We start from the raw sequence: 23,565 nt of genomic DNA, 5'->3' as shown, positions 1-23,565 counted from the left end.
CCCATCTGAACACCTCTGGCTCTTCGATATTAACATCGAACAATTTTAATACTTCTAGGAGAATTTGGGCCATCCTGGTTTAGCTGTTCCACGGGCTGCTAAGCGAGCACCTCCCACATGATGGTGCTGTACGTCCTGAGCAGCAGGCAGGCTGAACTGCATTTCTTGCCATGGAACTGAGTCCTTCCTGCAGTACTGTTCTAATCCCAGATATTGGAAAGAAGGAGAGCAAATTAAACAGGAGTAGCCTTCTATACAGTATCATCTCCTGCTGTGTGGTTGCTACATTTAATTATATATATATCTTCTTCCCAAGTTTGTCCTCCACAGAGCTACACTGAAAAATGAACTGGAAATAGAAATGCTTTGTTGCAGCTGAGTAATGATTTACACTTACGAACATTGGGACAAACATTTATAACTGGTGGATTTTCCCCCATGTTCTTCTCACTTTAGCTCAGGTCCTTAGCTTTCAGTAGGGGAAACCTCTATCCTAATTTAACCTGTCACTATTTTGGACAGTCAGTGTTCATTTTTAATTGCCCTGGACAAGAAATCTTTCCACCTATTACTTATGATATGAAAATATAGCTTATGATTTAAAATTATGAAACCTAATATACTTTTAGATGCAAATGAAAATATTACTATAATTATAAGCTACATAAAGTCGTGGACCAAATTTTCACTCATACATGGTGCATTGTCTATTTTAAATTATTGATGATATGTATCTTTCTCTAGAGAAATCTGAAAAAATGTCAGATAGTGTCAAATCCAGCAAGACCACCTTGAAAGGTTCAAAAACATCGGGAAAGAAACAAAAAGGTAAAGCAAAGCTAAGGAATCCTGAAAAGGAAAGGAACCCAGCTTGGTATGTAAGGTGCAGCAGCAATGAAAAAAGCAGCAATCTGGTCTCACATGAGATCTACCTAATTATTTTGGTCCCATGCATTAAAAAAAAAAAGAGATAAATTAGAATATGCTATTTTATATAAAAAACTTAGAGAGGTAAAATTACTTGTTACAGTTTTGTAACCAACACTACTGATAACATCATGTCATTATATTTCAGGTAAAAAGGATGAAGTTGATCTTTCTATGGCCAGTATAGGTAAGTGCTATGATGACTGAGCTTTAAAGTAGTAGTTCTGAAATACTCAAAGCATTTTGAGGCTTCAGTGTTACTAATGCCAGAGAATAAAAAGGAAAGATTTTTTTTTTTAATGAATGAGAAAAATTAGAAAATATGAAGAAATGCAGTTATCACAGTGATTACAGGGGCTCTCTGAGCAGCAGGCAGTGCAGCAGGAAACAGGTACGGGTTTGTAAAAGAGGGTTTTTTTCTTGGTTTGAGAGGAGTTGGGATAAGGGGAAATAAAGCATCACAACAGAATTATAGGGGGCAAAATGTTTGCATTTAGAAATAGTTTAGGAATCGAAAGAAAAACAAGAAATATTTTTATAATTTATTAATCTTTGAAGTTTGTCAAACCATTATTAAATTTCATGAGAAGATGATTTTAGAATATGACTTGTGAGTTTTAATCATAGATACCAATAGACATTGGTTAGCATCTTTTGTTTGTAGGGGAAAAAATTAACCATTTAAAAGTCACAATTTTGTTTCTGTGCAACGAAAGTTCAGTTTTAAGCATAGCCATAGTTAAGGGCTAAAAGTATGCAATTATCTGAATTTAAAGATATTATTTTTTCTTAGACACCAAATTATTTTCAATGTTTTTTTTTATTTTCCATATTTCTGGTTCTATTTTTCTTCTCATCTGATTTGTGCAATTATTCCTCAGATATAAGGTAACTTGATGTCAATGTAAAATTTATCTATGGTTTAAAGGAACAGTCCAAAGGGTTATCTTATTAATTGGCTTGTAACAGTACAGCTTTTATTGTTAAAAGCTAAAACGGTGTGGCAAACAAGGAATATACAAACTGGATAATTTTTAAAGAAACTGTAAATTACCTGTTTTCCTACATGATCCTATGAGCACTGGGTGAAAATTGTTCTCTGGTTAGTGTTACCAAAGTGGCTAAGCTTCAGGTAATGAAAATGCACAAAAAGTGATCCCTCAGATGATTAAAGTGTTACTTTAAAAAATGTATTTTCAGTGCTCCAGGAAATACTTAAGTCAGTAAGAGAGAATTGTACCTCCACCTACTGGCAAATAAGGTTAGAGCTGTAACAGCTAAACTACTGCTATGAACCTGTTGCTAAAAGCAGGAAAATAACACTGGTGTAAGCAGACACTGCCTGTGCAAGAGTTAAACTCCATGCACGCAATCCTTAGCATAAGGTCTGCAAGTGTTCTTTACTTCTTCCTGAGAGTTTCTTGTCCTTTGTGAAGTTCTCGTAGCACTAAGAGCTGCTGACTTTTACAAATGATACAGGTACAATTTACTAACAGAAAAACAATGTGAAGCCTATGATCTGATGTTACATGCTTTTTACTGGAAAAGAGCATTCAATAAAAATGTTTATAATGTAAGAATTCCAGTATCAGGTCCTTATAGATTCTGTTAAAAATAATGTTCAACAATATAGAATTTTACTTCTTTAGACTGACAGGTGTAATTTTAATTCTGACCATTACTTTGTTTTTAACTTGGGCTTATAGCAATAGAGCATTGAAGAAAATACACTTAGGGTATGTGTCTTACTCTGTTTCCTCTCACAGTGATGTCTTTCGTATTTCTGCTTAACTTTAATGCATGCTTGCATCATTTCACTTGACAATGAAACCTACATTGCTTTAAAAGGATTTTTTTTAGCATTAGCATTCGTGCACAAGCCTGTACACATGATTCAGCATTTTAAAAACCATAGCATAAAAGCTTATTGAATAAACAACCATTTCTCCTGACTGGGATTTCTGAGGTCTGGTGTTAGCAACTGTGAGTTTGGACCAGATGACTTTGAGGTCTTTCCCAATCAACATCCCTATGATTTTGTATTTTTTGGAAGCATCTACACAGAAGTCCTGGAACACTCCAAGATATCAAAAAGGAAAATCATGCAATATTGATTACAGCTTGTGATGAAAGTGAACTAATGGCCTGTGCATGCTACAGACTGTGTGTGCTATGAAATAACTAGTGGCAACTAAGTAATCCATACTTGGAATAGTGTAGCATGTACCAGAAACACCAGGCATGCCATTAATTTTAGTGATGACTATGGCAGAGCAGATGCAGTGGAGTAGCAGCACTGAAAGATTTTAAAGGATAAATGTCAGATTCATCAAACATAAAGTATTATGCGATAGGATTATGCAGAGATTAAGGAGGATTTATCGTTTTGTCAGTCCTTGTTGGCTTGGATTAGAGATGACTTTTCAAATCTCGCTGACACAGCTGGTCACATTCATCATTTGAGGTATGTCAACTTCTCTTCAAGGTGTACACAAAGAGGAAAAACCCCACAGGTGCTGGGAATTAAGATAAAATACTAAGTAACTTAAACTAAGAGACTGGAACAAAGATGATAGAAAATATCAGCTATTATCACAACAGCCAGCACATTTCACTACAGAAAAATAGTACACAGTCTACATGTCCCTAAGTCCTTTAGTTTCCAGTTCACCACAAAGATGAACATCTGCTAACCTTCTCAGGCAAAAATATAGGGCCCTTCATGAGGAGTATTCAGAGTGAGACAGAGCATGAGTCTGCTAGCAGAGCAGTATGGCAAAGGAGGAGTCTCAGGCAGGATTCAACGACCTGGGCCTGGAGGCAGAACATGTAACATGAGGAAGACCAGCATTGCATACATTGCCTTACTCACATACAGGTGGCACACACTTAACAAGAAGCCCTCCATGTTATCCTCAGACTGAGTGTTTGCAGAGCACAGCTGACAGGTCACCTACCTGCAGCCAGCCTCCCCAAAACCAATGCAGACATCAGTGCTAGAGCAAGGATAAGAAATATCTTGTTTTGAGTTAATGTGTATGAACCTAACAGAGATCCTGTGTGTAGAAAACAACAGCTATATATTTTCCAGTAAAGCTGAAAAGAGATATCTGACTTTAGTGACCTTGCTTTAGTCTCATTTGATTAGTGAGAAATAGTCTCTACTACACTCTGAACTCAATGGGAGCAATATGAAAGTCCAAAATCAGAAAAGCATCCTTACTTGGGAGAAGCCTCACCTAGATTAAACTTTGGCTTAATATGGTGCTGCCCTACAGGAAAGGACCACGGTATATTTATTCAAAGGCTTTCTTAAGTCAGAACCATGCACTTCTGCCCTTGAGGTATTATAAACCAGTCTATTAAAGATTTTTCACTGAAGTTCTTAATAACCTGTTGCTCAAGAAGAAAAAAACCCTCATACCAGGGAAATCATATTGATTATGTGCAAAATGTTGGGTATTTTCAAAGGTTAATAAAGTAAATATAATTTGTATTTCATGCCTTCCAAAATACCAAAAACAAAGCTGAGAGATTCAAAGGCATTATGCTAGAAACTGTAAAGACATAGAGTTATCAAAGTATACGTGCATGTTTAAACAACACTCTGAAGTTATCATGCAATTTTGCTTTTTTTCATAGGCCACCCAGAAATCTTTCCTTTGCTTTTGACTGCAAAGACCCAAAAAATTTTTAATTGCCGGGCTGATGAAGATGTCACAGAGGAAAATTGTTTCAAATGTATTAAAAAAGAGGACATAATTCAAGACCTGAAAACAAGAGCTAACACTTCTGATTTCCACCCTCTCAGAAAAGTTATTCTAGTATGTAGCTTATTTCATCCTCACTTTAAGACTTAATGCTCTCAGAGTGTCCATTCTTTTAAGGAACAGGTCTATTCTTGTTTGACTCTGTAAATGCACCAATGCTGTAATATCTAAGTGCTATCATGGACTGTTGTTGACTCAAACTTTCTCATGGCTTGCAATGCATTTTTTTTACTAACTTCAGATTGAAAATATGCTAAAAGTAACATAAATACTATTAGTTTTGATTCTGTGAACTGGCAGAGCTTCACATATTTGACTTCCACTAATTCATGGCCTATTTATTGAGAATCATTCAAACAGTTTCTTTTCTGATTAATTCTCTATACAAAAGATTCGTTTTGTCCCAGACTTATTTTTATTACAGAATAAACCCCATCTATTCCTTTAAATTAGCACGTGAAATTCTCTGTTAAGAACACAAAATTAACCTAAGGTACTAAATTTACACTAGTGGTAGCTTTTCCAGTCACAACCTCATGTTTGTTTTGAATATTATTTGTTTTCAGTTTTCCACTAATTTTTTTTTTCATTAAAATAGGAATATCCAGGGGAAGAACTCTTGCTAGTTTTTGACCCAAAGTTCCAGTATGGACAGAACTTTTACATTGTTGCTTCTGAGGAAGCCAAGGAAAACCTTCTAGAGGTAAAATCCAAGTATACCACAGCATTGTTCTATCTATGAATATTTTGAGTCTCAAAGATGTCAGGAATGGTGTTGCTAAGCATCTGGTGTTTCTCTAATGGTTAAGCTGATCATAGAAAAATATGTGTATCACTGTAAAAATATGTTTTATATTGAGAAGGGCTAAATTAAATTTTTGTATTTTACTTCAGAGGGCCAGTATAACACCCATTGCTGCATTTTTTCATTTTTTAATAATGAGCATTAATTTTATCTGCCAATACCCATATTTCTCAGACATAAAAATAACAGACAATGAATATATTGAATATTTTCAAAGAAGTATTATACTTATTTTTCATAATATCTATGAATATATTTTTCAAATCATTAGAATGTTCTTGAGTTCTAAATAGCTCTAAATAGATAGAACTTGTGCACTATGCTGTAGGAGAATGTTTATAGAAAGATTATATAATTTTTCATTATGAGTTTGCCATCCAGCATCAGGGAATCAGGAGAAGAAACAATTAAGAAAAGTAAAATGAAGTGCCAGCCCATAGGCCCTAATGGAAAAAATCACTATAAATTCTTTTTATAGAAAATGATTTGCTTTCAAGAGGGCAATCTCTCTTTAGTAGTTAAATATTAAATATGCAACATTTACTGGAAAATTCTAATGCACAAATGAATGGGACTTAACCCAGCCCTACCGAGGAGCGCAGTACACCCAGGCTCACTGCACTGAGACCAAAGTAAAGAATGTGTGAATGAAGACTGAAAACTGGGTTTCTAGTTCATACTTACATTTCAGTAACAAATTTTTGAGAAAGCACCATTTCTCACTTTTCTTTTTCACCATTTCTTTTGCAGCTTTCAGCTACTGCAAAAGAAACAGAAGAAGATAGAGAGGAAACTCTGGAAGTCCACAAAGCTTGGGTTTCCCTTGGCAGCGAAAAGGAAGTTGAAGAAGAATCTGTTAAAGAAAGGGATACAAAGGTCAGAACCAACAGATGTTAGTCAATCCAATAAATATAAACCCCCTACATGTAAGCTCCTTTAAAAAAAAGTCAGGAAGTTGGAAGCTGCAATCCCAGTTTTTCTTGAGTTCTTTCAAGAAAACTAACCAAGAGAGAGAAATACAGAAATAGCTAAACTTTTAACAAACACTGAAAGTGCTGCAGAAACGTTTTTTTAAAAAACTCTGTTCTCTTTAAGTCTTGCATTAGACATAACTACTTTTTAAGGTGTAAGTTCAAAAGTCCTGATCATCATTGGCACCTCTGCCACTTTTTGCTCAATTTGGCCAGATTACAATGGGAGTCATTGCTCTGTTTCCATGAAGCTCATAGTATATAGATGTCATTTAAGTAGCATGCAACACCTTTTAAGTATTTACAGGCATTACAAGCTGACTTTATAGAAGGACATATTTGATTAATTACATCTACAGATTATATTGAGAGAATTATATGTCCAAAAACTAGATCCGCTCACAGCCGCCACTTAACTGGTGATGTGTGGGGCATCTCCAAGCATCTAACTGTCTATGAGTAATTTTTACTCAATACCTAAATCCCTCTTCAGGGAAGACTGGCTAAATTTTGATAGTTCTCAGCACCTGGACATCTCCCTTACACTTAAAAAGATGTCTGATTGTTCCAAAGCTAATTCACAGTCATTAAATTTAACACATTCACAGTCCAAGTATTCTGTATTCTGCAGTGCTGGCAAGGTCCACTCAAAAGAATTTTTAGTGTACTTTCCTTTCCAGTTCTGTGGGAGGTGCTGGGAAAAAGTACCTGGATATGAATCCAAGACAAAGCAATACCTCTCTACTGCTGGAAATCAAGTGCCTGCTTCTCTTTGTGGGCAGAAATCAAGACAAGCCCTTCTTCCTTCCTAGTTCTCAACATAAGGAAACTCCTCCAAATTTTTTTTGCATCTTCTTCAGAGTGCTTTTCTCTCCCTAGGCACTTCAAGGGAAGCTGAAATACCTCACCCAAAGCTGAGAATTCCACTGAGAGGGAAGAGCTGAAAAGTTACATCTTGGAAGCCTAATTCAGTATTACATAAGGCTTCCTGCAAATCAATCCTTTAACTAAGTGTGCAGCTTTGATATTGCATGAATTAGAAAATGTAATTCTCTTATTCTACTGGCAGTAATCCAAAAACGCTACAATTTCTTGTTTTACAAATGCAAACCTGTCTTCTATTATATATGCAGTTTATTTATAAGAGCACTTCTGAATTTCAAAGTGCAGAAATATGAGTAAGCTCAACACAGAAATCATTAATAGAACTAATTCTACAATTATATGAGTGCTGCCATTTTACAGAATGAACTGTCCAAAAACTTTCTTTTCTGCTAGCCATGCAAATATATCTTTTCCAGATTAAGTACAAAATTTCTCGAGTTCGCAGGAAGTTTGGTGCACCGATTACATTTACTGATAAGAATGCTTCAGATGATAAAGACAGTTATGCTGAATGCACATCCTATGAAGACAATACTTTTACTATTAAAATGATTGAAAGGGATGTGGGGGTGCAAACAGTTCCAAAAGTAAGAGAAACTAGTACTCAGACAAAATGGTAAGTATGAGAAAATATTTATCAGCTTATTTATTAAGCTCTGCACTGTTCCTTATCTCAACTAAAGTTCTGGAGTTACTCAGTTACAAACTGATTAATAGAACAAAATTGGATGCTCTGTTTGCATCTTTTTTCTTAAACTCTTTTCTAAAAAATTTCTAGAAAACTGTATATTTAAAATTTACACATTACATGGGTTTCTGTCTTTGAAATGTTTTCTATACTTACATTCAAATTTATTCCAATTGGGTAGGACCTATCCAAGAAACGCATCCACGCAATATTATACTAGAGAGCTGTCAAATGAAGCAAAAGCAGAGACCCTGTCTTCTGAGACACTGAAAGAATTTCTTACAGCAGTACATATAAGGTAAAATTACTGCAGCAATACGCTTAAAGACTACCTGAAATAAAATACAAGCAAGTACTCTTCTCTGAATGGATCATTGGTCTGGTCAAATACCAATTTTATTTTTTGTTTCTATATTTTTTGTCTTTTTTATTATTATAATATTGACAATGTTAACTTAATACTTGTTTCTATGAAAATAACCATGAAGTCTATGCTATATAAATATGAATGTTGGTTTAAATAGATATCAGAACTGCTAAAGTTGATAGCGTTACATCTTTTCAAACAAACTGCAAAGCTGATCTTTCAAACACTGCCCACTCAAGCAGATGGTTGTGCAGGGAGCAAAGGGGCTGTCCTACCCAAGATTATGCCCTTAGCCATGTCCCATTAATGGGACAAGTCCTACTTAATGACATTTTTTGCACAAGAATTGGACAATTGCTCTGTATTTGGTCCACAAAGAACTAGAGTTAAATTCTTGGTACAGTATCTATTTCTGTTTAAACAGAAGAGGGTTTCCTTGCAGTGATACATCACTGAGGAATTAATACTTGGTATTTTAACTAATGTGGTCATAATTTTGTGAAAAACAAAAGCTACCTCTTTACAGAAATATTTGTAATTCTACTATTGAGTAAGTCACATCTGGATTATTGAAGTGTTAACTCTGCTTTTTACACCACAGAATGGAAATTGCATTGCAGCAAAATGAAATTATGGATGTTTTTTTTGATGACTGGAAGGCCCTAGCAGAAGACAAAGAAGAAGGCAAGCCAGATGTTTATCTTAAAGCATACCAATCATTTACAGATGTGCAGTATCTCAAGAACAGAACCATTAGCTGCGTTCGCTGGCATCCAACCATTTATGGTAATGCAGCTACAACACTGATTTGAGTCTTCAATGATGGGTATTATATGATAGCTATAAAATATGCATCTTTCATAAAATCATCAGCTTTCAAATTTAAAAAGAAATCAAAACTGATTTAGTATCCCTGTTTGAATTGCCAATTCGAGACAAAATGAAAAATGAGGCAGACAAATTCTTTGTAGAATTCACACAAGCAAGGCAAAGTCCTTTACCCTAATGTGTAAGTGGAAATCATAGGAAAGAGAAATTTCCCCCCATGAGGCTCATTTAAGCAGAGTTGCTGTGCCAGACTTTGGGTGGCTCTGCATACCATTGTGCTTGTCCCCATGCCTGGCTCTCATGGCATGCCTAATACTTGGGAGGAATGCTACAGCCACAATGGGACATGGCTCTGCCGAGTGCCAGGGAGCATCACAAGACATACTAAATGTCAGCTCCTGCTCCCTGCTGTGCGGTATTGCTCTGCACAGCCAGACCTAAAGGCACAATTAAGTTCTATATAAATGCCCCAGATCCCAGCATACTACTAGCCAACACTGCAGCCTGTGTAAGAAAATTAATTGGGTTACCAAAGATTTGTTTTCTTGATGGGTGGCCAGGAACATATGCCTGTCACATCATTTCAGGTGCAGTATTACGCCATTGAGGAGCACTAGCAAAAAAAGAGGAGTTTTGTCCTGATGCCTAGGTTCTATGACTCACTTTTAAATAACTTAATTTACAAAAATAGTCTCCTCAAAGCTGATCTGAAAAAAAAGAAAAAAAATAAATACATGATTGGTTTGTTTGGGGCTCCTTTCCTGCTTTGGTTTTTTCCACTGTTTTCAGAAGGCATAAACATAAGTCATTTAGAAGAATTATCAATGTGTTGAAACTTGAATTGTCTCCTTTGAGAAAATCTATTTTCTCTTTCCATCAGGGATTATAGCACTGTCAGCAAGAGAGCAGCCTTCATATGAAGAGCAAGTTAACCTTTCTAATAAATCATTGCTCCATCAGTCAGTTATACTTCTCTTGAGTTTTTTTGACCCTATCTGCCTCCAGGTATTTCATCAAGACTTTTAAATATGCCAAGTATTTAAATAACAAGAGAACAAACAAATGGTGCGACTGTATTTCTCAACTATCTTGTTTTTCTTTTCGCTAGTTAGTGTTGAAGGCTCCTGAAGATATTTGCTGCTTTCAGTTCAGTCCAAGTGATCCAAATATCATTGCTGGTGGCTGTGTCGACGGACAGGTTTTTTGCTCTTTAAAAATAAAATTGCATATTTCTGTATTTTCTTCCAGTATAAACATAAGGATGAAGAGAGGTACTGGACATCCATAGTAACACATAGAGACAGAAGAGTCCTGAAGCTCTCTTACCCCGGACTGAAGCTATGTCTGGTTATTCCATAGCTGAGCCATTACTGTACGATGCTTCTTTGTAGTGTTGATAAATAGGTCAAGTTGTAAAGACTTTTTTTAGGGACAAGTGTAACCTTTCTGTTGATTGCATCAGACTAAAGAGAAGATACTTTAAAGACTTCATAAATTCTAGTGCAGAGAGCGAAATTCTTGTTTTTCCCCAAACCTCCATGATTTGAAAAATAAGGTGTATTAATACACATATAAAAATATAATTTGTAATATACTCATTTCTCACTGTAGGTTGTACTGTGGGATATTTCTAAACATGAAGAAAAGCTGCAAAGTGCAAAACCTGTTGCTGATGAAATCACTGACTTGTCAGAGGGTGAGCCAACAGCGGCAGCAGTGGTGACTGAGGTAATTTGGAGGGTGATGGTTGGATGTGGTGTACAGGGGTTCCCCAGCAGTGAGCACTGCAGCACAGAACACCAACTAAATCCTGGGCTGCATCCAAAGCAGCATGGCCAGCAGGGCAAAGGAGGGGCTCCTGTCCCCCTACCCACCTGGAGCACTGCATCCAGCTCTGGTGCCCCCAACACAGGAAGAACATGGAACTATTGGGGCAAGTCCAGAGAAAGGCCACAAAATTGATAAGAGGACTGGAGCACCTCCCCTGCAAAGATGAGCTGAGAAAGTTGGGGCTGTTCAGCCTGGAGAAGAGAAGATTGTATGAAGGCCCCATAGCAACCTCCCAGTATCTGAAGGGAATCTAGAGGGGAGGTGGAGAGGGACTCTTGGTTTGGAACTGTGGTGAAGGACAAGGAGTAATGGGTAAAAATTAAAAGAGGGGAAATTTAGGTTAGATATGACGAAGAAATTGTTTACTTTGTGAGCGTGGTGAGACACTGGCACAGGTTGCCCAGTGAGAAATAATGAATACAAATTGGGGTTGTGGATGCCCCAACCTCAACAGTGTTCAAAGCCAGGTTGGATAAGGCCTTGAGCAACCTGGTCTGGTGGGAGGTGTCCCTGTCCATGGCTGGGGGATTGGGACTAATTAAGGTCCATTCCAACCACTTAACATTCTATGATTATATGAAATCAAGATAACAGCTGTTAATATGGTAAATGCTTCTGTTGTAAGTATATTGCAGTGTATCTATATGTCTGTGGAGGAAAAATGGGTGAAGGTATCCTAACTCAAAAGAGAGGAGTAGATAATCTTTGCCATGAGACACTAAAAAAGATAACAAACCTAATGAGTTCATGAAATAAAACCATTATCACAATTATCATGATATAATTTCTACCTGATTAGTACAGCTTAATAGGTTTACTGCCTTTTGTGAAACTTAGGCTTCACTAAGTCTGTTCTTTAATGGACACCAACATGCCCTCCACTCTTACCTTATAAAGCCTGTCAACTACAGATAGTGTTTGCTACTGAATGCAATGCTGAAAGTATTCTAGATGCTTATGAACAGAGAAAAGGTAGATGGAAGATGAGAAGATGATTTCAGTGGAAAAAGACAGTAAAGAGGATAAATAGGAGGAAGACCTAAGAGCAGAGGAGACAGTAATGATGTGTGTGTCTGTGGAGGCACGTTGGAATTCTTTTCAGAGCTTCATATCCAAAGACCTGTTTTGATGCTTTGCTTTTTATTTTTTTTTCCCAAATGGAAGGTATTAGACCCCTAGAAAGTTCTATAAACTGATCTGAAATATATGAAGAAACATTAACAGAATGCAAAGTAACCTTTTTTCCTTTGATAGATCTACTATTTTATTTTGGAAATACACTAAGATTTCTCTTAAAACATTTCTAGCCATCACCTATCCAAGGCCAGCAGAGCAGCACAGAGCCACCTCTAGTGAGACACTGTGCAGCCTCTTCCATACCATATAGTAATAAAAAGCCAGCAGCAGATATACAATGGCTACCATGTAACTCTGAGGTGAGTTTTAAGATTCACTTCTCTTCTTTTTATTGCTTTTCTAATCTACCATCTCAGAAATTCTAATGCAAACGCAAGAGAAAATACCGAAGAGTTAATTATTTGTACTCATTATTTCTCACTGCATTTAGTAAATATTAATAATCTGGTGCCTCTTGTCATGCTCATTGTGCTTTATAACTGTACTGTGCTCTCAGTCTGATATGAATCTGCTCATACTGGAAAAAATTTCCTTAACTTTACAGAAAATTATAATTCAAAATTATAGTAAGCCTTCCATATATAAAATGTATTGAATTTCTACTATGAGCAATCTAGCCTGTCACTAAGAATTCCAGGAAATAACTTCAATTACGTAAATATCTGGATACCCAACAATGGTATTATTATAGCCACCTTAATTTTTCTAGATGCTGCCTGTGTACTCAAAACTTACTTTTTCTGTGATGGTTTTAAAGCTCCAAAGTACTTAGGGTCTATGTACTTAAAGGGTCCAACAGGAAGACTGGGTGCTGATTTACTATCAAAGTATTGCAAATGGTTGCTAAACTAATGTAAATGTTGTCAAATGCAAAATAATGACAGTGGAAAAGCAGGCCAAGAAAAAACCTGAAATCTTTAAAAGGTTTATGGAAATTATATATCCATGAATTTTTGAAAAAAAACCCCCAAACTTCAGAGATACTACAGTCCTTAGTGACATTTCCAGAAAAGTGAGGAAAAGGGCACACATTTATCATAAAAAGACAGCTGATACCACTATTCGTTATTATTTTATACAGTAATAGTCATGGATACTAATTGGTACCAGATGTAAAGCATGAAGAGAGGGATTGGACAGCAGAACATTGTTGTGGTTTTTGTTGTTTGGGTGGGGTTTTTTTAGCCAAGGTTTAGGCTCAAAAAGCTGTTTTTGTGTTCATCTGGGATAACAGACACAGGAGACCCAGGCTTCATGAAGAACACTGACAAAGGAGTCACTCTGCCAGTATTTAGCAACATGTACTGGGACTTACTTTTTGTTATATAAACATGGAATATGTGTCAGCCTTTATACAACACAGCAGTTTTTATGGCACAGTTCCTAAAATCAGCAGTTTTATAATTACATATTAATGAAAAACTATTCAAAGTCACATCCAGAACCTAATTCAGCTTTGCCTGGCTGCAAGACTACCATTGTGATTACAGGTTGACAAACTCATGCATGAAAATTAGAGTAGGCCTAATTTGGCCTAAAAAAAAAAAATAGCTGGAATTTTGCTGCAAACTTTATAAGTACAGTTTTTGCCAAAATATGTTTGTTTTTTATATACTAGAAGTTAGATTTGATTAGCTTATACTCACTTGTTATCCCTGACACCTTTCCTTTATTTTCCTGAGTAATTAAAATTAATTTGCTATAAACCAATAACTACTTGGTAAATGATAAGTAATATAAAACCTGCAGAACCCCACACAGACAAACTAAAATATTAATAATTAACATTTGAAGGCACCATTACGATCCCACAGTGAGGCTTAGCCAAGAGATAATTTAAGATAGATGACCCATGGTGTAAACTTGGCAAAGAGCCATCACTCCCACTACAGTGAACTGTTGGAGATAAATCTCTCAATTACCAGCTCTTTGGTTAAGCTGCATAAAAGAAGTTACAAACATGGCACATTAAAGAGGGCCTGACTTGCAGTGGTACAGGTAAGTATTTATCCTTCTAAGTTAATTTGGAATTTTAGGTGTGTAGGAGGCAAAGCTGGTATCAGTTCACTTGAAGTATATTTGTAAAACAGCTTGACTTTATAACTGCAAATTAATATGTCCTGATTTTCAAACCTTACCCAAGCAGAAACAGTGACTTTATTTCTAGTAGCTTGTTTTGTGTTGAAGTACTTATGTATCAGAGTGTGATTTTTGTCTTTCATCTTCTTCCCCTGTAATAATTATTACTGTTATTTTCAGGGTGACCAAAAGGGTGGTACTTCTGAAAACAGAGATGAAAATTACCTGCAGCTTGTAACCTGCTCCCCTGATTGGTATATACAATACATACTCTACAAGACATCTTTCAGTTTCCTTTGGAATACTTTATGAAGCATAATCCATGATTTAACTAGCACATTTCTGGATTCCTATCAGCATATCCTGAGTGGCTGAAATTATGTATGCAGAAGACAAGTACTTTGCATTCTTGTCAGTCAAACCCTTTACAGTAATGGCATTAAGAGTTTATTAACTGAAAATCCTTGCATATATATGTTTATATTCTGTGTATAACACCTTCAGAAGAGTGTCGATCACACATGCATTAGCCTGGAAAGCCACATCCCCACACTTATATTTGATTGTATGACATGCACAAAAAGCTCCTAAAAGATGCTAAGGCCTATTTCTACAGAAATACTGTAAACTCTAGGTAAATTTGGAGACTTAGCTGGCAAAATTATTCTTTATGAATCTCCTCTTTCGTGGACTGAATAGTTGTGATAGTTATTGTTCTGTGTGACTGGCAAGGGAGCAGAATGCAAGAAGTGGAAATAAAGGTTTAGCTTCCATGATGTCAGAAGGCTTAAGGCTTCAAGGCTGCATGGCTGGGCTGAATCACATATTTGTTAGTTACATCAAAGGGAGGGTCAGAGAGAGCAAAATTTTATAATGATGCAAAGTTATTTTCCCTAATCAAATAACAGAGAAGACTTTGAAGAATTAAATGAGAAGAAAGATCGCAAATACACTTCTTAATAAGTTTGCAGTGTAATGCAAGTAATTCACATAGAAGAAATTATTTTAACTACTCACCCACCAGTGTTCTAAATTGAAAGTATTTACCTGAAGTTAAGAACAGGGAAGTCACTGTAGTGTCATACTTGAAGAGCACAAGTCCCTGAGCAACTCCTTTTAGATATCAGCAATGAGGAAAGTTTCATTGGCTGTATCAAACCTGTGAGTGAATGTCCAGAGTAGAGCAAAAGGAACAATCAGAGGGCTGAAAACTCCAATGAGATAACAGATACAAGTGAGTGGAGCCATTTGCCTTGAATGTCAGCAAATTAATTGGTACACACAAAAATTGGGACTGATCTTCAATTTGAATTACTAAATTACCTGTTACAGCCTTCAGGAATTTCACCCAGGCACTGCCAATTAGTTCACCCAATAACTGTCCATAAGCAAACTGTATGAATACTATCAAGCTGCTTTGGTATAATTAACTGATGAAATGGTAAATAAAGAAATATATTTCATCACTTACAAAAGAAATTAATTATTTAGCCTTTGTCTGATTTTCAGAATCTCTACTGTTATATAAGGCTTGAAGATAAAAGGTTAAAAAACCCCAAACTTTAAAATTTAAGGAAAATTGCATGTAACTTCAAACCAAAACACTCTACACTATACAATTATTTTGCAGCTCAATATTGTTTTGGGATATTCCGTCCATCGAACATCGTCAAAAATTTTTAACTGAGAAAATAAAGGAGGAGAAAAGATCTTATATACCCCCAGATACTGATGAGGATTTAGATCTCTCCTGGAAACCTCTCATAAAGGTAGTGTACACAAACACAGAACACAGGGATCAAACCAAACTGTAGATATGGCCAGAACTCCATAGGAACATATTCTTTGGCTTCCCAACTCCATTTTTTCCAGCAAATTGTGACTTCCTTGTGATTTTCTTTCTGATTATGTAGTTAAATACCTCAACATTCCTTTGAAACTTCAATAAAATGCATTTTGTAAAGCTAATTAATGAGAAACAGCATGCCTGCTTCTAAAACACTGCAGTAGGTGCAAAAGTAGTTACATAAACAGTGTTAAGTTCCTGTCAACCTTTTCAACTGCTCTGCTGTCTATCTCAGTGGGTCCCAAATGGTGGAACACGGTCATAGTCAGCAGAACCATAATTACTAGCAAACAAACATTCAGTTTCATGAAAATGGTCATAGGAGCTTGTGAAAAAAAGTGAGGTAAGAAAAAGAAGTTATCATTTTAGACATGCTGATCTGTGCTGCTCAGAATAGCTGCAGCTGGCACAGTTTTCATACATGCATGACCACTGGAGCTGGGTTGTTTGGGCTTTTTGCTAGAAACAAAGCAAAATTCTTACAGGAAAAAGGTAACACAAAGAGCATTTTCTCCCTGCTTGTATGTGAGACAGCAAATACTGCTTGTGGAGTATTAGAAACACACTGCAAAGATCTGTTCCATTACAGCAGAAAGCCATTCAGACTTGTACCTCAAAGATCTGACACAACGGTTTAGCAAATGCACTTCTTTCTGAACAGATAAATCTGCGTGAAAGGGATTCCAACACAGACTATGGTCCCACCAGAATTAGTTTAAGGGAACTGCAGTATCGTTACAAAACCTCAGGTAATATTTTTATTACACCTTACTGAGGAAAATGTTATTAATAAGCTTGTATTTCAGTATATACATAATAAAAGCAGAGCAACAAAATGCTGTATAGCTAAACACACCTGGGGAAAATATTTCTTAAGTATACTGATATTCAGTGTGTGACCTACATTTGTTAACTATGAAGAAATGTGCATGTACTGAATCCAAACTGAGCAGTTCCATATACACAGTAACTCTATCCGGTTTCACTTAAGAGCCCATGCAAATCCCCCACCCAATCTCTCTATCCCTGAAACAGTTATGTCCTTTTCAGCCATTACAGAAAACTATTTTTAGAAACATAATCCATTCCCTGGAGCAGAGATGTTAGCTCCTGGTTGCAGCAGCTACGGGCCATGTGTAAGGGCAGTTCCCACAGAGACACTGGTGCTGTGTAAAACTGGTGAAGAACAGGATGGTGCTCTCCTAAGTATTGTCTGGATGTGGGAAGCACTGACCAGAGCTGCAGCAATGGGGAGATGCCACCAGGAAACCATAACCCACAGAAATGCTGCTTTACTTGGCAGTCTTTCTTCATATCTTCTCTTGAAATTCCCCTCATCCACAAACTACCTTTACAAGACAAAGGGTTTGTTAGGTCTGATAAATTCCATTGTATAATAAAAAGATGTAACTGTTGTTTCCCAGGGAAGGCAAAATCTCTGAGTGCACTAAGAGCACCCATCAAAGAGAGCCCATATACAGAGATGAGTGCTTCTTCAAGCAAAAATCTGGAAGTGCTAGAAAATATATCCACCAACTTTTTTTTTGGAAATGAAGTAAGTGAAAATAATATATTACCAATTAAAATGTTAATCTAAGATATCTAAAAGACTGAACAGCTAAATAACAGGGTTTTCACAAATGTATGGACTTCCATGTTTTCTTCAGGTGTAAGTTAAAAGATCTTTCTGAACATGCCATATTTTACTTCCATACTAATACTTTTAGCTACATGCTTAAAAAATTGATAAACCTCCAATATTCAATAGATGATGAACCCTTACTTTGAGGGCAGATTTAGAAAACATTTTCAAAATATGTTGAGCTTAACCACCTATTCAGAACCAGAGTGTTTCCTTATTCCAGAACACATAAAATCAGTAACTTCTTTTAGTGTCTTCCCTCATGCCAGCTGAAAACATTTATACTACAGTTTGGCCCCCAACTTAATTTCATTTTAGGAAATCCAACTATTCATAGCCCGCTACCCACCCTATGCACCTAAAATTCATGAATCTTTCCCAGTTCTGAGTTCATACAGAAATGAAAATTTGCCTTCTAGCTATCTTTTTGCTTCCTGTCACCTTTTCCCTAAATACTGGAGCAAAGCATGAACTATAAAAACCAAGCACCTAGTTCTGCAGGAAGGACTGCCTACATACATCATGGCAAGTAAAGCTGTTCTGGCAACACAGAACTGAAAAATGGTCATGCAAAACTTTAATGTGTTTTCAGTCATTGGCTGCAAATTCAGGTTTAAATTTACTCAGACCAGATTTAATGATGGTTATAATTAAGAAAAGTCACAGCTTAAAATCAAGTCAGTTTGAAATAAGCCACCAAGCTCTAACATTAGCATTTGCTTGATTTTTTTTGGCACTACAGGATGGAGAAGTTGTTTATTCTGACTGGAAAATGAAAATTAATACTCATTCAAAAAAACCAGTTAGTAAGTTCAAGTTTCTCTATATCTGTTTAAATCTTAATATATCACTACCTTTAAAATATTTGTGTCTATACTCTGTCTTTTTAAGGTTCTTGCTCATAGCTCTAATCTATCTCACTGATGACACCCAGATTTAACAGTACCCTCAAAAGTGCAAGCACTTTAGCTGGCATGACAAAATAGCACAAAGATGCTGGCACAAATCATGGATGTAAATAGATTTGTGGCAATTCCAATTCCTGTACCTTGTGAGCAAAAATAAAGAGGCTGGTATCTTCCAGGCCTGTGTTGAGTCCTGCACTCTTGTTTCTTGATCAATAAGGCACTAGAAACAAGCAACTGCCTTTTTCCTTCATTAGGTCAGATGCACTTGCAGAAATACACCCTCCACACTGAAACTATCAACACTCTCCAGAACTCTCCATTTTTTAAAGACATCTTTCTAAGCATTGGAGGCCAGAAGTTTGCCATTTGGAAAGAAGGGGTTACAGTAAGTTGCTTTAACACAGCTGTAACATATGGTATAGGTATACAAGACAGGTCTGTAACAGGCTCAGAGACTGTATTTTCAGAAACGTGTAAGTCACAAAGCTTCATAGCTTAGAAACAAAACAGATATAAAAGAAGCTTTCCAGCTTCTTCACATCAGAACACTATTTTAGATATAGCTTAGTAAACTCGAGTTTTACAAAAAAAGTGAAGTGACTTTCCTAAATTCCAACCTTGTGAAAAATGTAGCTTCCCAGCTGTTCATTTCTGCTGCTAGGGGAATGCATGCTGAACAAATCTGAAGAACTTGTATTTCAGGACAAGGTTTTTTCATCATGTGAAGACAAAGAAACATGGGGGGTTTTTGAGTTTGTCTCATGTAGGAATCCAGGTTAGCTGCACCTGACAAAATCTCCAGACTATAGGTTTTAACAGCATACAGACAGGAAGTGAGATACCAGTTTTTTTACTTCCCCACAATCCTTTTTATCTGCAGCGGGTGGTCGGAATTTTGCCATTGATATAATTTTTGTAATGGGACCATTTAAATTGTGAGCATTTTCCAAAGACAGGAGATTTGAAGTAGTGAATTGGTAGTACTGTTCGATTGTTGGGTCTCTCTTTTATTTGTTTTCAAAAAAAATTAAGAATGGACCAATCCTTCAGTCAAGTTGCTCTGCAGGAAGATACACTGCAGGACAATGGTCCTTAACAAGACCAGGAGTTTTCTTCATTGGCAGAGACAATGGAAATATAGATATTTGGGACTTACTGAAGAAAACTCATGAGCCATCTCATTTCCAGAACATCTCCAAATCAATCATCACTTTCATCAGCCCCTCCAGTGGCTCAGGTATGTTGGTGGTGATTGCACTTCATTGTGCTACCCTGTTTGCAAAATGCCCCATGACTCCAAGGCACACAAATCTAACTACAAATGATCTTATATAAGTACTTACTTCCACAAATTTAACACTGTACATACAAAAATGGATACATCAGTTCTAAGTATACCACCATGGCATAAAAGCAACTGAAAATATTTCATTTTAAAAAGTCTGTTATAAGAAAAATTTTAAAGGAATTAATAAAATAAGAGAGCAAAATGGTTGCCTTTTTTGCTGCAGTGAACAATAAACTAAAAAGACCAGAAAAAAAAGGAACCCTCTGTAGCTTGTCTTTGGGTGGAGGTTCACATTGCTGTTGGAATTTGGATTGTTTATATGGTTTTTTGTCAAATATCTTTCAGCAGAGCAGCATTTTCTAGCTGTTTCTGATGATCTTGGAGTACTGCATATTTTGGAAATCTGTCAAACACTATGTCACCCTTCGAGTAATGAGGTTGGTAAGAATTTTTATTAAATCTCTTTGACACTTTACCCTGAAAACTCCCAACACACAAACAAGTCTGCCTAGAGAAAAATGCCTCCAAATAATGGCAATTAATTTGAGATGAGTATAGCCATATTCTCCAAAGACCACCTGTAGCCAAGCTGGCTTTGCACAGAGCTTAGATAGGAGTCAACTGAAGGAAATCTCAGTGACAGTTGGCAGAATTCCACTGTTCCAACCTGGCTACATGAAAACACAATTAAGAGGTCAGTATTTTTTGCCACATCCATAAAATGACATCTTTCATGCATTAAAACAAGGCTTTAGAGTGCATAGTAATGTATATATACTGAATTCCTTTTTCTTTACACCTTCTTGTCCACATTTGTGCTAATTTTTTTCCTTTAAATTTGGTAATTCAATTTACATGTCTTCGTATCTGGTTCTAGTTTAGTGAAAGCACATTTTGAAAACTGTTACTAACATTCCCACTCATTCATGCTCATGAAATAAGGACTATCTGTACCAAAAGGCCATGGGAACAATGCAAGCAGTTTTAATTTCTCTTTTTTTCTACATAGTTTTCAGTTGTTCTTTTCCCCCCGCTCCCAGCCAAAGATTGAGCCAATGTTTCAGTCTAGCAGTCGTGCCTGCTATCTCATCTGTTACTCTTACATCACAAAATCATCTTCCCATTCTATTACAGTTTTAAGTTTATGCAGGCACTTAAATAGTTCATAAACATCCCATAAAGGTCTGCCATGCACAGAGCTGCAGTAGGCAGCAATAAAACATCAGGTCAGCAGCTTCATTTCAGTAAACATAACTTCTCCAAAGCAAAGCAGGAGGTAACTGAGTGATATGAGGAAACACACTGCTTCTGCACAGATTACCTGTGTTTGAAACTAAACTGTTTAGGGTGCAGAATTACCAGCCAAGGAACAGTCACTAATATTTAGGTTATGCCCATTGTAACTGAAGTATTCACTGAAAAACACTAGGCTGTTGAAGAGACTAACAAAAACTAAAACACAGAATCCCAGATAAAACGAATGCCTAGTGTAACACCAAAGTATGGTAGTTTATGGTTTCTTTGTGCTTGAAGTTGGTCACATCTTTACATTGTTTTGTTGCAAACTACTGGGAGAAATAGAGATATTTATATTATCAGTTTAGATAAAATATTAATACCATTCAGACCATCAGCAAGAGATCTGTGTCTCTGGGCATGTAATGACCCTTGTTTGTCACTGTGTTTACAGCATGCCAGTGTACTTGATTACTTCGAAAGAGAAGTCAAATATCTGAAGTACTGTGAACAGGAGTTTAAAGAGTATCAAAAGTTTAAAGCCAAAACAGAATTGAAATGGAGCTGGAGACAGAGAGAGAGAAAACAGTATGTTATACTTGGAGTTAAGAAAACTTTCTGTGTTCCTTTCTATCTTTAAAATGCACCTATATTGCTAGACAGGATTTTCCACAGTATTTTCAAAAAACCAAGATGGATATAATCAGAATAGCTTAGCAGCTCTTTATTTCATATTTACAGTTCTTAAGAATGGAAAAGATGGTCCTAGTTCATGTGGGTGCATTTCTTGGTCAAGTGAACCCCCTGCAAGAGCATTAGAGCCTATGGACATTTAATAACTATGAATTTGCTTTTCATTTTACACCAGTTGCTTGTTCAAAAAGTTACATTTTGGCAACTTCTCTATAAATATTGCTCCTTAAAGGAAGGATGGCTTCCAGCCTTCCATTCTTTACTCACATAAGAATTTTGCCTATCCATTCTTTGGTAAATGGCTTAATAATACTAAATAACTAAACTGTCATTTCTTTGGTTGATTGATGTAGCCCTAGGTGATGCCTATTTTCATTAATTTGTGACAGCTCTGACACAATCCATTGGAAAGCAATGGGGTCACATACAGGTTTCAAAGCTTAACAGCGCACTATTTCCTGGTATGTTTTTTCCTTCAGCATATGACTACAGAAAACAAAAGAAGAGATGGAGGAGCAAGAAAATGCACATTATACTGTGTTTCTGGAGCTGGAGAAGCAGATAGTAATGGATTTAGAGACAAGAAATACTTTCCTCATTGGATGCTTGGAGCCCATTATCACCTTTAGAACCAGCAAGCTTCTTACTGAAAGACCTCTCTTTCAGCAGAACATGTTTAGCTTTGGAAATAAAGAATCTTGCAGCAAGAGATTATTGTTTCATTAACCTTATGCATTTGTTTGCTCACAGTGTGGTTAAAGAAAAATTGATTTGGACTCAGTTTCGCCACTGTTTTTCATTAATACAATTATTATTAATATTCCCTTTAAATAATAGTTTTCAAAGCTCTGTCTGTCAGGACTCTGAACTGCTTTTACTGGCCATCATCAGTTTACAAACTTATTGTTACTTAATCCTGGCAAATGCTTACAAACAGAAAACCAAGTCCATTATATTGTTGCCTCAAAGAAATCAGTTTAATTTAGAACAACCTGCTTCTAGTAAGCTCACTGTAGTTGTGCATTTCTGTCAAAAGACAATTATCCCTCAGAGAGATCAAATGGTGTTATACAGAAGTTTTAATATTTACCAGTGTAAATGAGTAACAGCTCATGAATATTAATGCTCACCCTCCATCCAGAGAGGACTCTTTGGTAAGTGGTTCTGCTGCTACTGGGTTTCAATAGCCAGGTCAGACACCATGTAACTGAGCACAGCCTGTCAAGCAGTTCAGGGTCACAGACTCCTGTCAAACAAATGTCCATGTGGTCACAGTAGACACTAAAGCACAAAAGACAACTGACACACTGGGGATTTGCAGAGAGGATCTTCAGCTGACAAGCAATAGCCAGCCCCAGTGCTCTGCTTCACCAGAGTAAAGCACAGCCAAAGAGAAAACAGGATCTGTGTGAGGCTCCTGCATCCCAAAATAAACACTGCAACTTGGGGTTAGACAGTGTTGAAGACATGCCCCTTCAATTTTCTACAGCCAGGATCTCCCTATCATGTACTTTTAGCACTTTGATTGAACTTTGGTCAGATTTAAGAGAGGTTTGGTTCCACTAGATAGGACTCGGTTTGAAAAATGGTCTCTTGTTTGCTACTTTGAAGTTTAAATATTATAGCAATATTCCTTGTCCTTCCTATTGAACTAGTTCTAAATTA

The 23,565-nt window shown here is 36.5% G+C and overlaps 1 protein-coding gene across 5 annotated transcripts; it reads left to right on the top strand.

Moving 5' to 3' along the window:
- The first annotated feature begins 713 nt into the window (after window positions 1-713).
- On the top strand, window positions 714-22,611 carry WDR63 (WD repeat domain 63). Of its 5 annotated transcripts, XM_017729970.1 has the most exons (22): window positions 714-828; window positions 1,076-1,114; window positions 4,570-4,751; window positions 5,296-5,400; window positions 6,253-6,378; window positions 7,775-7,974; window positions 8,228-8,344; window positions 9,015-9,199; window positions 10,122-10,246; window positions 10,350-10,439; window positions 10,853-10,969; window positions 12,379-12,507; window positions 14,468-14,541; window positions 15,918-16,056; window positions 16,795-16,882; window positions 17,558-17,688; window positions 18,518-18,581; window positions 18,938-19,068; window positions 19,716-19,920; window positions 20,317-20,408; window positions 21,662-21,795; window positions 22,380-22,472. In XM_017729970.1, the coding sequence occupies exons 1-22, from the start codon at window positions 729-731 to the stop codon at window positions 22,384-22,386; spliced, it is 2,580 nt and encodes an 859-aa protein (XP_017585459.1). In that variant the 5' UTR covers window positions 714-728; the 3' UTR covers window positions 22,387-22,472. The 5 variants fall into 5 exon arrangements, with proteins under 5 accessions (XP_017585459.1, XP_017585458.1, XP_017585457.1 ...); XM_017729969.1 differs by lacking the exon at window positions 21,662-21,795 and having other exon boundaries at window positions 20,320-20,408; window positions 22,380-22,611; XM_017729968.1 differs by lacking the exon at window positions 21,662-21,795 and having other exon boundaries at window positions 22,380-22,611.
- Window positions 22,612-23,565: the final 954 nt, after the last annotated feature.

This window comes from Corvus brachyrhynchos, unplaced genomic scaffold (genome assembly GCF_000691975.1).
Source record: "Corvus brachyrhynchos isolate BGI_N302 unplaced genomic scaffold, ASM69197v1 scaffold101, whole genome shotgun sequence".
In the NCBI taxonomy this organism is placed as follows: Eukaryota; Metazoa; Chordata; class Aves; order Passeriformes; family Corvidae; genus Corvus; species Corvus brachyrhynchos.
This window is presented reverse-complemented; position numbering and strand designations above follow the sequence as displayed.

Coding starts and splice junctions, on each gene's coding strand:
- WDR63 (XM_017729968.1), top strand. CDS start 729: ATGTATCTTTCTCTAGAGAAATCTGAAAAAATGTCAGATAGTGTCAAA. Junction 12,508..14,467: donor GGCTACCATGTAACTCTGAG/GTGAGTTTTAAG, acceptor TGTTATTTTCAG/GGTGACCAAAAGGGTGGTAC. Junction 19,921..20,316: donor CAGCCCCTCCAGTGGCTCAG/GTATGTTGGTGG, acceptor AATATCTTTCAG/CAGAGCAGCATTTTCTAGCT.